General features: G+C 41.3%; 1 protein-coding gene across 2 annotated transcripts; it reads right to left on the minus strand.

Moving 5' to 3' along the window:
* Positions 1 to 1830: 1830 nt before the first annotated feature.
* Positions 1831 to 13857, minus strand: LOC120020397 (cAMP-responsive element modulator-like). 2 transcript variants are annotated; one of them, XM_038964018.1, is made up of 8 exons: positions 13723 to 13857; positions 12065 to 12185; positions 11633 to 11764; positions 10837 to 10928; positions 10477 to 10619; positions 7132 to 7311; positions 4047 to 4212; positions 1831 to 3688 (listed from the first exon to the last, which is right to left on the minus strand). In XM_038964018.1, exons 2-8 carry the CDS (start codon positions 12179 to 12181, stop codon positions 3544 to 3546), a joined length of 975 nt encoding a protein of 324 aa, XP_038819946.1. In that variant the 5' UTR covers positions 12182 to 12185; positions 13723 to 13857; the 3' UTR covers positions 1831 to 3543. The 2 variants fall into 2 exon arrangements, with proteins under 2 accessions (XP_038819946.1, XP_038819947.1); XM_038964019.1 differs by lacking the exons at positions 7132 to 7311; positions 10477 to 10619; positions 10837 to 10928; ... (1 more) ...; positions 12065 to 12185; positions 13723 to 13857 and adding an exon at positions 6222 to 6555.
* Positions 13858 to 14683: the final 826 nt, after the last annotated feature.

The following is a 14683-nucleotide window of genomic DNA, read 5'->3' on the forward strand; positions in this document are numbered from 1 at the left end:
TGTGAGCCAGGCCTAATCGCCCAACATCAGTGCCCAACCTCACTAATGCTCTTGTGGCTGAATGGAAGTAAGTCCCCGCAGCAATGTTACAACATCTAGTGGAACGACTCCCCGGTAGAGTGGAGGCTATTATAGCATCAAAGGGGGACCAACTCCATTTTAATGCCCATGATTTTGGAATGAGAATTTTGACGTGCAGGTGTCCACATACTTTGGTCATGTATGTTGTAGTTCTCACACTATTCATACCCCACAATCATTAAACAGCTTATGAAGCTTTCTTAGCCTATAGATCACATATTGGAAAACAAATAATCAGAACTAAAAACACATATTTAGGAATTTCTGTGCATCCTTGACAATCGCTAATCAATATCCAAAAACAGCACACGTTGTTTTCAGCGAACCTACACATGATCATCTTCTCTTGTGGCACCAATGTGAGGGGTTATGTCAGGGGAAACGCTGTTGCAGTAGTCTAGTGTGTGGTGCGGGAAATAATGACAAGCGAATCTGGGGAGCTTTGTGTTCACATTGCCCTAGAAAAGGGAACCGAACCAAGGATTTCAAGTGAACTGAACTCAGACCACCTCTCGAATTGGTCAGTTCGGTTCAGAGGCTCTTTTGAGGGGTCTGAGTTCCTTTGGAGTGTTCACACTGGACAAAAATAAACACACTGAGTTCAAACATTTGCTGAAAGGTGTGAAAACACCCTAACACATTGTACTAGATAGGCACTTGTACATTGTGTTGACATCACAGAATATAGTGGAGGGTCACAGATTGTCTTTACAATAACAGAACAGTGAGGAAAAACAGAAGTTGTTTTAATGTTTCATTCCAAAACCCCTCTGTTCACAGGTCCAGCCCATCCACTCTGCAGTGTCCACAGACCTGAACAGGAGAGAATAATGCACTACACCTTCACACTAATACTTCCAGAGAAATTAGAAATCAAAGGCTTAAAATAACAAGAAACTTGAGGTCAGTTAGAGCAGAAACAAGGTATACAACAGTATTGTTTCCTAGCTATACTATAAAGCACTAAACTGTTCTTGCACTTGAGATAGTCTGTATCAAGGCACAAGGCGAGACCCAGAAGCAGACACAGGAGGCAGATGGTTGGAGTCTTACAATGTTTAATAATCCAAAGGGGTAGGCAAAAGAATGGTCGTGGACAGGCAAAAGGTCAAAACCAGATCAGAATCCAGGAGGTACAGAGTAGCAGACAAGCTCATGGTCAAGGCAGGCAGAATGGTCAAGCAGGCAGGTACAGAGTCCAGAAACAGGCAAGGGTCAAAACCAGGAAGACTAGAAAAAAGGAGAACCCAAAAAAAGAATACAGGAAAAACACGCTGGTTGACTTGACTAAACATACAAGACAAAATGGCACAGAGAGACAGGAAACAGAGATAAATACACTGGGGAAAATAAGCCACACCTGGAGGGGGTGGAGACAATCACAGGTACAGGTGAAACAGATCAGGGCGTGACAGTCTGTGTGATATAATGATATAACGGTGATATTCCTTGGGGAGAAAATCTATTTCTTATATGCATTTCTGATGCCTGGAGTATCATAATGAATTATGTTAGAGCGTCATGAGGATCTAAGGTGTCTGGTGTAACACTTCTGTTGTGAAATGTTGTGATGTCAGAGTTAAGGTATTTGAGGTGAAGAGAAATGATGTTGGTTAGTATTTGTGTTCATTCTTGTGCTTGTTATTTCAGAGGTGAGCCCAAAGGCATTGTGTGGTACAGACTTCAGTCCATATAGTGTGTCGTTTTCTGACTGAGGATTCATCTAACAAATAATTTCACTATAATTCATACTGTGGTATGGACATTTTATTAGAAATAGTATATTTTGACAATCTTCAAACATAAGAGATCAATACACATGAGGTGAACGTCTGGTTTTAAGAGCTAACCTGTTTGACATACTTTTCAATTCTATCCAAAACTTTTACTGAGATCAAATGTATTTTACATCTCACCTGAATTATATAACCACTGGCCTGACAACAAACATACAAAAAGACATATACCTGTAAACAGAAAGGTTATCAGGAAATTGAAAGCAAGCAGAACTGGTGTGAGGAAAGAAAACGAAGCTGCATCATGATCATCATAGTCAGGTCTGTGCTCTCATGGCCATACCTTTCAAACAGAGCAGTCATGAACTCTATTTTTACATGCCAACTGACACACTATTACCTTTTTAGTGCACTAATTTTGACCTGGGCCCATAGAACTCAGGTCAAAAGTAGTGCACTATAAAGAAAATAGTGGGCCATTTGGGACATATCATATCTGTTATGATCAACTAATTCATATAAAACGTTTATAACGAGTATCAAAATACCCAAACGTCAGCTTATCAGCACTTTCAGTGGTTCTTTTGTACAGTACACTGGCACAGCACAGTACTGTTCCGAGACACAGACAAAGGGGACAACGACTGGTGAGATTCAGTAAACATCAAATGTAGCAATTTTGTGTGGTAAAGCAGTAGTCATTTCAAGATGGTCTTGGTGAGATAAGATTCCTCCAATGGCTAGAAATATATAATTATTTAATATACACTCATCCGAGGGCCACGCCATGTTAATTTTACATTTTAAATTGAACTGTGTTGTTTGAAAAGAGACCAAGTGAAAGGCGTATACTCACATCCTCGACACTGGGTCTTACACATTGATTCAGGTAACACGTGAAGTCATTAGACAACCCCGATTAACACTCAAACGGACAAATATAGAATTTCAAAACTCGAATTATATCGGAAAGTGTCACACTGTCCTGTCCTGAAAGAAGAGGTCCATCTGATTTAACAAAAGGTATGTTGACAACAGCCAAGGTGAGCAGAGAAGTACAGTAATTTAAGGAGAACAACTGTAGCTAGCAGTGACAAGTAAAGATATATAGGTTTAGCCTGGTCCCAGATCTGTTTGTACTCTTGCCAACTCAAATGCTTTCATTGTCAAGCCAAATGTGATAAAAAAGTAACAAGGATTTGGCATGACAGCACAAACAGACTGGCACTCAGGCTAAGGTAGGTTGGCTTGCTGGTGAGTCTGCGTGCACTTAATGTGAACTTGCTGGCTGATAGTGAGGCTCTTCCGCAGCTTCAGCTTCTCCAATGCGGTGAGCCAATGGTGGTGAGCGGTGTGCCTTCAGGAAGCATATCTACTTCCTCTTCCTCTGCAGGCTGGCATCTCATTGGCTGCCTCCCTGCAAACAGCAGAAGCAAACGCGGCTGGGCGTCACTTGTGTATTCACATACAAGCGCGAGGACAGACAGGGGTCCTGTCCGGAGCAGGACTTGACTTCAGCCTGGAGAGCACAAGCCTATGGCCACCTAACAACCTCCGGTGCAGCATCAAATTGACTGGGCCCAAACAAGCGGAGTAAACGAGAAACAAAGACAGTGAAAGTAGTTTTTGTCCCAGTCTTTTTTTTTACAGCAGTCAATCTGTAAACTCCACTCTGTGCTTTCTCAGTAGGATCTCTCTCTCTCTCCTGGCACAAGGCTGAGAGCAGCTACTCATTCTTGTGGCAGTAAATGTCCTTTAGCGCTTTGAGTTCCTCAATGAGGGTCTTGTTTTGGTTTTCCAGCACGGCCACACGGTTCTCCAGACACTTGACATACTCTTTCTTTTTCTTGCGGCACTCCCTTGCAGCCTCCCTAGAGAAGACAGAGTAAGAGACGGTCAGTGGGAGAAATCCCAGCTCTAAGCACCAATCAAAAACACTTTAGAGACTTCCCATAACATCCAGTCAACCTTTATAGATCATCAATTATCAAAGGGGTGCTTTAAAATCTACAGGAAACTGAGAATGAGGACCATGAATGATTTCGAAATCTGTTCCCCTTTTGCAGTTGTTGACCAAATTCAGAGCAACAGAGTAAAACTAGTATGTGTCCCAAAAGGCACCCGACTCCCTATATAGTTCACTACTTTTAATCAGGGCCTCTGAGAAAAAGTAGTGCACCATACAGGGAAGAGGATGCCAATTTGGGACGCAACCTGTGTCTGTCTCACCTGTTCTTCATGAGGCGGACCTCCCTTTTGCGTGTTACCTCCTCAGTGTGCATCGGGGGATTGTGCATGGACAGGGAGCCTGGGGACGCAGCCATCACCAGACCCTGGGGTAGGCCCGACGAGGTGGGCGAACGGAGCTGGTATGCTGGCATATCTCCAGTGGCAGCTAGGGGACACAGACAGAACACCAGGGTTCATTTTAATAGTACTTCTTTTAACCAAGTTTATCATTTGCACAGACAGACAGGACATCAGAATTGGAAGTGATTAAGTAATTTATTCAAACAAGGTGGTCACTGGAGAACAAATTATCACTTGCATTGACCACTTACCTATATTTAGCTCACTGGGGCAAAAACCAAGTGCTGTATTTTTTTACTCCAGCCCTTCAAATCACACAGATTTCTCATCTTCTATCTACTTAGAGGATAAGTGACCATAAATTAGACATAAACGCTGAACACAAATCATGTAGATGGGTTCATTTAATAACAAAAAACAACAACTGACCACTTGTTTAATGTTTTTTCTGTTAAAACAACCAGACAAGCCCAGATTCCAACGGACCGTGAATTAAGCAAACCAAACCTCATTTAAATGTTATTTTTCTACAGACAGATTTAAGATCACAGCACAGGTGCCAAATTAGGGGAAGTAGGCCTAAGCACAGATCTAGCTTTGTGTGGTTTGAGTACCCACATGAAAAAATACTACAGTTTACTATAGAATACTACAGTACTTACTAATGAATTCTGTAGTATACTGTAGAATACTATACTACACACTAAACTATCCCTTGATCATGTGTAGTACTTTCTATAGAATGTTGTAGTATACTGTCTGGGGGTGGGGTGTGGGTTACTACAACTACCTCCTTGACATGTCTTTGTCAGACGATGTTAAGACAATCGTCTTTCTGGTTACTGAGTGGATAACTGCCATCCAAGTGAAAGAGAAAAGACAGTAGCACTGGCTGTAGCCTACGTTTCATTATTTGGTGATGATTCACTATTGATTCATTCATTTTTGGGTCAAACAAATCTTGTACTTGGAATGTGGTTCTGATCTGACCACTAGTATGTTGATAAATGTCTCTGACGTTTTCTGATACTCCAAAGTAAATACAGGAGAAAACTATCATCCTTATATGGCAAGAATAAACACTTATTCAAAACAACTATATTTTCACAACAAAACATTTTACTATTTTTTTCATTTATGAATTTATAATAGCCCAAATGCCACCACTGCACTTGTGTTTTAACGCAAGAGTGAGCAAGTAACAGCTTGCAGATCTAAAGGGATAAACAAGGCTGAATTCTTCTCTCTCCTGTCGTTATCGGAGTGGATGACTAAGCTGGTAGCGCTGAAGCTGTGATCACTGCTCTTTCAGTGCTCCCACAGAGGGCTCTGTTCTGTCTGGAATCACAGTATGACTCCCAGCTGACGTCAATGTGAGTCTCACTCGACAGTTAGCATTCTCATTTGCCTGGCCCCATCTGGTTCCAGGAAACCGGAGTGACGTCAACGTCACCCCTCCCCCCCTCCTCTCCCTGGCTGCTCCAGAGAAGTGTTCTGTTTTGAGTGTTTTAGGGGGCAAGCAGACAGACAGGAACTGGGTTGAGCAAGCTAACTAAACACTTATTGCCATGTTCGGTTAACATAATGTCTAACTTTTCACTATAGGAATGTTGAATGGTAATTATACAGTACTCTTGTAATGTTTTCAAGTCTCAGAGAGAGAGAAATGTGGGCAGGATGCCTCTGTAGTAGCTATCTATTAACCTGAATTAGTTAGTCAGTGCACGTCATTCAGTTTGCTATTGGTTTCCTATGCTCTCTTAAAAATACAGTATCTTGATAAAAAATACTCTGAAACACAGCTTTTGAGGCTTCCAACTAAGCCAACTGCTATGACTTAATAACTATGGTAGACTACACACACTTTTGAATAAATTCTAAAAGTTCTGTAAAGACACTTAACAATCCAAACTTTCATGTAATTACTCACAATTTAGCCCTCTAAATACAGAAACAATGCAAGTACATCTCTGAATTGAACAACAATGCAGGTATACATTGTCTATCACTGCCAGCATGATACATTTAACTTGCTATAAAAATAAAAGTGAGAAATACTGAGAAAGGAAAACAGACTAAAAGATAGTTACATACCTGATTCAGTCTCATCTCCAGTAACAGCCATATCTTCTACTCTCTAACAATCTGGGATCCACAGTATTACACACTTTCTCTCTATCTGACTGTGTGTCTTTCTCTCTCCCTGCCTGCTCTCTACATGGAGTGGACACCCATCAACTTCGCACAAAATTACAATTAAGGACACTGACATCACAATGACATCACTGGACCTGCTGATGTCAATAAGACACTCTGCCTCTAGGCCCCTCCCCTGCTCTGCTCCTGGATCAAATGCTAAAGTGGAGCAACACAATGCAGCAAGATAGGGGAGGGAGGAAGGGTTAGCTGGATATTTTTAGACCATATGACGCAACTAGGCGACGTAGAACAAACATTAGGATATTGTGCCCAAGTGACAGCAGCCGTACTAATGTGAGCACCCTGATTGAAGCATTCCCTGGGGATTCACTTTTACTACTTGATATTATTATATGATTATTAAGCTTTTCATAAATTTCTCTGAAAAATAAGGTCAATAAATTCAGCATAATAAAGAAGTAGCCTAACAGAGAGGTTTTAAAATAATAAAAGGCAGAAATGTTCCAGTTATTGGATTGATAAAAATACTGACATTTTACTGAAACCCCTCATAGAAAAAAAGTGTACATTACTCTGGTGGATATTACTCTAACTAACATAATTTGAATATATTCTACTGTTAAATCATAACACTGGTTCCATAGTAACATTACAGGGTCAACCAGTCAAACTTGACACTTTTTAGAGACAAACTAGTCAAGCTCCAGCCATTTCAAGAGCTTCCTTTTGTTCATTTACCAAATTAATGCAAACCTATACGTTGATGAATCACACTTTTCCCTACATAGTGCACTACTTTTGACCAGAGTCAAAATTGAGTTCATTTAGGTACAGTTGTTCCTACCTTGTATCACCACCTGGCCACCTTGTACAGAGAAGAACTGCTGTCCTGAGTCCCCTGCCTGGGTTGCATACTGCAGGATCTGGGGGGTACCAGAGTTGGACATGGCCAGAGTCTGTACGCCCTGCAGACCCTCACTGCCTGGGCTGGCTATCTGGATGGCTCCCCCCTGGGTGATGGCAACTGAGGGACACACATTTTTAGAAGTGATGGGTTACTCAGAGGTATATTGTGGATGTTTGTGTGAATCTTATTAAAAGTTATCTGACTAAAATATAAATAGTAAATATGCAGAGCTAAAATGGAGTGTGCATTTCTGACCACTGCTACAAATAGCTGATTATCAGCTGCTTCTAAGCAAGACGTTTTGGTCCATTAGATTAGATGTTTTTCTTGAAATATAGGAAAGTACTGTACTTTATGGAAGGTAAGGTCACTGGCTTATTGATGCACAACTGTAACCTGGAGAATTTGGCCTCCACAATGAATCCTCTGTTTAAGATCTCTTACACAATAACACAAACTGGATATAAAAATGAATGTCAGGGTTCTCCCCGGGATCTTTTCAGAATGTGGTGCTGTGGAGTACGGCACGGGGGAGGCCCCGAAAAGGGCCAGTGTCACTTTTGAGTCCAAAGCATGTGGACACCCCTTCAAATTAGTAGATTCGGCAATTTCAGCCACACCTGTTTCTCTAAGAACGGGATCGGCTAGTGCTGAAAAATCGTCTGTTCTCGGTTGCAACACTCACTACCGAGTTCCAACGTCAGCACAAGAACTGTTCGTTGGGAGCTTCATGAAATGTGTTTCCATGGCCGAGCAGCCGCACACAAGCCTAAGATCACCATGCGCAATGCCAAGTGTCGGCTGGAGTGGTGTAAAGCTCGCCACTGGACTCTGGAGCAGTGGAAACGCATTCTCTGGAGTGATGGATCACGCTTCTCCAACTGGCAGTCCGACAGACAAATCTGAGTTTGGCAGATGCCAGGAGAACACTACCTGCCCGAATGCATAGTGACAACTGTAAAGTTTGGTGGAGGAGGAATAATGGTCTGGGGCTGTTTATGGTTCGGGCTAGGCCACTTAGTTCCAGTGAAGGGAAATCTTAACGCTACAGTATACAATGACATTCTCAACGATTTTGTGCTTCCAACTTTGTTGCAACAGTTTGGGGAAAGCCCCTTCCTGTTTCAGCATGACAATGCTCCCGTGCACAAAGTGAAGTCCATAGAGAAATGGTTTGTCGAGATCGGTGTGGAACAACTTGACTGGCCTGCATAGAGCCCTGACCTCAACAACTTTGGGATGAATTGGAATGCTGACTGCGAGCCAACCCTAATCGCCCAACATCAGTGCCCAACCTCACTAATGTTCTTGTGGCTGAATGGAAGCAAGGCCCCGCAGCAATGTTCCAACATGTAGTGGAAAGCCTTCCCAGAAGAGTGGAGGCTGTTATAGCACCAAAGGGAGGACCAACTCCATATTAATGCCCATGATTTTGGAATGAGATGTTTGACGAGCATCACGTAGTGTATATACACTGCCGTTCAAAAGTTTGGGGTCATTTAGAAATGTCCTTGTTTTTGAAAGAAAAGCACATTTTTTGTCCATTATTATAACATCAAATCGATCAGAAATACAGTGTAGACATTGTTCATGTCGTAAATGACTATTGTAGCTGGAAACAACTGATTTTTATGGAATATCTACATAGGCGTACAGAGGCCCATTATCAGCAACCATCACTCCTGTGTTCCAATGGCACGTTGAGTTAGCTAATCCAAGTTTATCATTTTAAAAGGCTAAATGATCATTAGAAAACCATTTTGAAATTATGTTAGCACAGCTGAAAACTGTTGTGCTAATTAAAGAAGCAATAAAACTGGCCTTCTTTAGACTAGTTGAGTATCTGGGGCATCAGCAATTGTGGGTTCGATTACAGGCTCAAAATGGCCAGAAACAAATAACTTTCTTCTGAAACTCGTCAGTCTATACTTGGTCTGAGAAATGAAGGCTATTCCATGCGAGAAATTGCCAAGAAACTGAAGATCTCGTATAACACTGTGTACTACTCCCTTCACAGAACAGCGCAAACTGGCTCTAACCAGAATAGAAAGAGGAGTGGGAGGCCCCGGTGCACAACTGAGCAAGAGGACAAGTACATTAGAGTGTCTAGTTTGAGAAACAGATGCCTCACAAGTCCTCAACGGGCAGCTTCATTAAATAGTACCCGCAAAACACCAGTCTCAACGTCAACAGTGAAGAGGCAACTCCGGGATGCTAGCCTTCTAGGCAGAGTTCCTCTGTCCAATGTCTGTGTTCTTTTGCCCATCTTAATCTTTTCTTTTTATTGGCCAGTCTGAGATATGGCTTTTTCCTTGCAACTCTGCCTAGAAGGCCAGCATCCCGGAGTCGCCTCTTCACTGTTGACGTTGAGACTGGTGTTTTGCAGGTACTATTTAATGAAGCTGCCAGTTGAGGACTTGTGAGGTGTCTTGTCTATAATTAGATACATGCATTAGCATTCTCTCAAGATGCTGAAAGAAAGAAATCCTATTTTTTCACTCCTGTTTCCAAGTCAACATTTAGCCTCCATTTGGTTTATAATTTTCCTGCAAGAAATGCTTAATTCTGCAGGAGTTATTGTTAAGGCTGTGTGAGAGGTTATAGACCTACAGTCAGTGTCCAGATTTCAGTTTCCATTTAACCCATCTGAACACTAGGTTACAGTTCCCTTGACATGCTATCATCACACATAACATAACAATGCTATCATCCTCTTTTACCACTTCACCAAATCTTTACCAAACATTACTTTTCTGTCCCTCCCTTCTCTTTATTTTCAACTCTTCATTTTGCTGCTTTTCTCTTATTTAATTAAATGTCAATATTGTCCTTTTTGCATCTGTGGATCGACGTTAACATTTTCTGCCCGTTCCTGAAAGCATTTGGTGATAGGCGTGTAGTCTATTTGGTACGTGTCCAGTTTGGCCCTAAAGGTTAGGCTTACGCACTAATACCAGATAGCCTAAAATAATTTAAGAAAAACCCAAATTTAGCCTATAGATATAATTTGCAAACAAATTATACATTTATGTATTTTTTAAGGTATTGTTTTCACTTTATTCAACCACACAATATTTAATAACCCTAAACCCGCCCACCCCTCAGATATAACTGTGGTTATGAGTCAACCCGTGCATCACCAACTCTTACATTCTTTGGGGAGAACCCCTAATGTCACAATAGTGAGTGCACGTCAACATTTTGACCATAGTTGCGTCCTAACTATGGCAACCTATTCCCTGTATGGTGCACTACTTTTGACAAGAGCCTAATGAAACTCACTGTATTGGCCGCTGCTGGTCTGATAGATTGAAGTTGGCACTTGAACTGAAGGCACACTGGAGGATGGAACCTCATCTTCAGGTTTCTCTTCCTCGATTCTCGGAATTGAGGAGGAATCTGATGATAGTTCATTGAGGATTTTTCTGAAAGAGGAAAGCACGTAATAAACTACTCTGCTTCGATTGCTTTGAAATGTCATTGCTTGTTAATCAAATTACATCTTGTTCCCTTTATAGTGCACTACTTTTAACCATGGCCCATAGGTCTCTGGTCAAAAGTAGTGCACTATATAGGGAATAAGGTGTCCTTTGGGGGAAAAAATGTTTGTTTCATATTTGCGACGTTTTTATGTCTACCAACCGATAAGATGGGCGTCTTGAGAGAATCTCTCTTCTTTTCTGTGTGTCTGTGACTGCTGACTCCCCATCTTCAAGCCCAGCTATGGAGGTTATCTGGAGCAAAGAAAAACACTATGAAGTCTTAAAGTAATGCATAGATATGATCCCTGTGTACAGTCACCTCCCTCCATTTAAAATACCTTATTGAATACTGAAAAATAAAAGTCATTCCCAGTGCTGAAAACAAATTTGGACAATAGTAGAAATCTCAGGTTGTTTCCTAAATGACACACTATTCCCCCACAGGGCTCTGGTCAAAAGTAGTACACTATATAGGGAATAGAATGCCATTTGGGACATATTCTCTGTAATTTAGAGAATAAAGGACAACTAGGGTGACATCATGTGCTGATTTGTCTAATGAAAGCAGACAGTGTGTTGTCTTAGAGACAGTCAGACACAATACAACATTCTGTGTACATGAAGGTTAAACTTTGTGCTTTTGCTAACTTCAATGCTGTCATTGTCAAGCCAAGCATGTTTGGAATGACAAAGAGTGACAAGATTTTGGCATGATGGGACAAACAGACTGGCACCCAGGCTAAGAAACTATAGCTACAAGTACATAAAACCATTCTTTGGTTTTTCTATGGGGAAAAATAACTACTCAGTAAAATAACACAATGCAGATTTGACTGAATTTAGCCAAGGAGTGACTTGAGGCTGTATCCCAAATGGCACATATTCCCTATATAGATCACTGGTCAAAAGTAATGCACTATATAGGAAAAGGGAAGGGATGGAGCTCTATTAGCTACCTGCACATTCTGCATCTGTGGTGACTGGATGACAGAGGCCTGAGGAGCCTGGATGACACCCTGAACATGAACTGTCTGCCCACTAGGTAACTGCACCACTGTCATGCCAGCGGAGTCTCCTGTTCCTGAAACCTAGAGGAAGATGAGAGATGTCCAATTGTTTTACAAGCAATTTAAACAATATTTGAGAAATATTTGAGGAAAGTAAACTCTATCATCAGTACGTCTAAACTAGCTTGAGTGCCAGTCCGTTTGTGCCATCATGCAAACGCCTTGTCATTTATTGTCATGTTTTGCTTGACAATGAGTAATGGAGTTGGCAAAAACACAAACAGATCTGGGACCAGGCTATTTAGACCCCGATACACATCTGAATTATAAGAGTGATGATGAGTGACATTGGCCACAACACACACTTCACAAAGTATCTACCTGAGTGATTACTGCAGTGGGTGAGTTGGATTCACTCTGACTTGGATCTTCATCAGACAGAGAGTCATCAAAACGTCCCTCCTGCTTTGACGACGCAACCGCTGTGTCCATGGTCATCGGACTGGAAATGTCAGGAAATTAGGCTAAGCACAATTAGTCTACTTCGCTTGTTTTTATAAGTTTAAGGTTATTTTAAAATACAGTGAGCTCCATAATTATTGGGACAGTGACCATTTCGTTTTTTTGACTTGGATTTGGATTTGACTTGGATATGAAATTATACAATGACTATGAGGTTAAAAGTCAGCTTTAATTATTTGAGGGTATTTTCATCCATATCGGGTGAACCGTTTAGAAATTACAGCACTTTTGGTACATAGAGGACCAAAAGTATTGGGACAAATTCACTTATTTTTTTTATTTAACTAGGCAAAGAACAAATTCTTATTTACAATGACGGCCTACCCCGGCCAAACCTGGATGACGCTGAGCCAATTGTGCGCCGCCCTATGGGACTCCCAATCACGGCCGGATGTGATACAGCCTGGATTCGAACCAGGGACTGTAGTGACACCTCTTGCACTGAGATGAAGTGGCTTAGACCGCTGCGCCACTCAGGAGCCTGCCACTCGGGAGCCTATATGTGTATTAAAGTAGTCAAAAGTCTAGTACTTGGTCCCAAAGTACACAAAGTTAGGTATTCTCCTGTGCTGTAACCATACTTTGTAACCATCATTGTAATGGTTGAAATGGAACAGAATCAAACTTCCATTTATTTGATACCGTTCCATAGAATCCATTCACACCATTACAATAACCCCATCCTCCTATAGCTCCTCCCACCAGCCTCCTCTGATATGCCATCAAAGTTCCAAGAACTCTTCATAAAGTTTAAGTCAAGTGGCCTTCAAGTCAAGCATTACAAGAACACACTTCAACCAAAAGGTTGATGTGATTGTGAATCAAATGAATGTATTCGATGCAATGTAGTGTTAAATATGGCAGTTGCTATTGCTTGGACCTTGGTTCATACTTTCACTAAACTTTCCCCCCCATGGAGCAAACAGGTGCCTGTCTGAATTCGAAATGGGAGGAGTCTTGTTTCTAAGCTGTCTGAACTGGTTAGTTTGTACCTGTAGCGAGGTTGTTACATATGAAACTTTCTGCTACATCTGTAGCCATATTCAGCACCTAAAGATACATTGGGTACATTAAAAGGTCTTGCTGACAACCACAATGTATTTTCTTCAGTAGCTGGCTAACGACAGAGAACGCGAATGGAGTTGCGTCGTTTAGCTATGCAGCTGTTCGATAGAAATTGCGACTCGCACCGAAAAGCATTAGGGGTGGTAACGTTAGCTTTAGATAATGTGACTAGCAGCTAGCTAGTAGCAGGGAGTTACAGAAAAAGTTAAGTAATAATATACGGTCACTGGTTGGCAAGCCAATTATCACTGTATACCATGTCAGCTAGCAAGCCAAACACTGTTGCATTTGTTTCTGTGTATGAAGTTGTTCAGCTGGCTAGCAAGCAGGAAGTAGATTCGACTGCGAATCGAAAGTTTGTCCATGCGTCAGTGTAAACCGTGAACGTTCTGTCTCGTCTCTCCTTTTTTTCTGGGCTTGTCCCGCGAGTAGGCTACAGTGTAATAACTTACCAAAGTTATAAATTACGTAGTCAGACTCGTCACTAATTATGGTAGGAGTGGATGGCTCGAGCCACGTAGTCCCCACGTCAGTCCTGATGATGCAGCGCTAAAATGTCGACCAAGCACTCGTCCCCTCCAACTGAACACTACAGAAAAACACTACACGTGGGAGGAGCTTCACAGATTACTGTACTCTGCTACTGTAGCTAGATTGAGGGCAGATCATTCTGTTCATATTTAACGTTAGACAACAATGCACTGAATAAACTAATAATAATCTTATGATTAACCTTTGATACTGTATATTACTAGCAATACTGTGAGTTAAAAATAGTATAATAGTGTTTAGACCTACTCTGAAGTTTAAAGAGTTAGCCTAAACATTGTCATTATATTTTCCTTCTATCCCATGTGCACAGTGAACACTTAACATTGATACATTGTTCTTATTTTTTTCAGATCATGTTGTAACTTGTAATGTAGGCCAAGAGTTGCCTGGCTGCCCAAACTTCAGTTTGAGTAGTCAGGCAAAGTTTACAGTATTTCAATTTTATCTGGATGTGCTATCTAGTGGTTGTAAATGGGAAAACAACTCTGGTTTGAAATGTATCAATTTGTTATTGATTTAACCTTTATTTCGACAGGGACTCATGCTGAGAGCAAGGTCTCTTTCTCAAATGAGCCCTGCATACACATAAAACACATCAGTACACCAAAAGAAAAACAATAATAGAAACAAACACATTCTTATGTAAAAAAATATATATTTCTTTGAGCTCAGCAGACTTGAAATTTGCAGTGTTGAAAAAATTGAGAGAACATTACATATGGCTATTTAAAAATATATATTTGTCCTTTATATTTAACTAGGCAAGTCATTCTTAATTACAATGACGGCCTAGCCGACGCTGGGCCAATTGTGCGCCACCCTATGGGACTCCCAATCATGGCCGGATGGGATGCAGCCTGG

Source organism: Salvelinus namaycush, chromosome 25 (genome assembly GCF_016432855.1).
Source record: "Salvelinus namaycush isolate Seneca chromosome 25, SaNama_1.0, whole genome shotgun sequence".
In the NCBI taxonomy this organism is placed as follows: domain Eukaryota; kingdom Metazoa; phylum Chordata; class Actinopteri; order Salmoniformes; family Salmonidae; genus Salvelinus; species Salvelinus namaycush.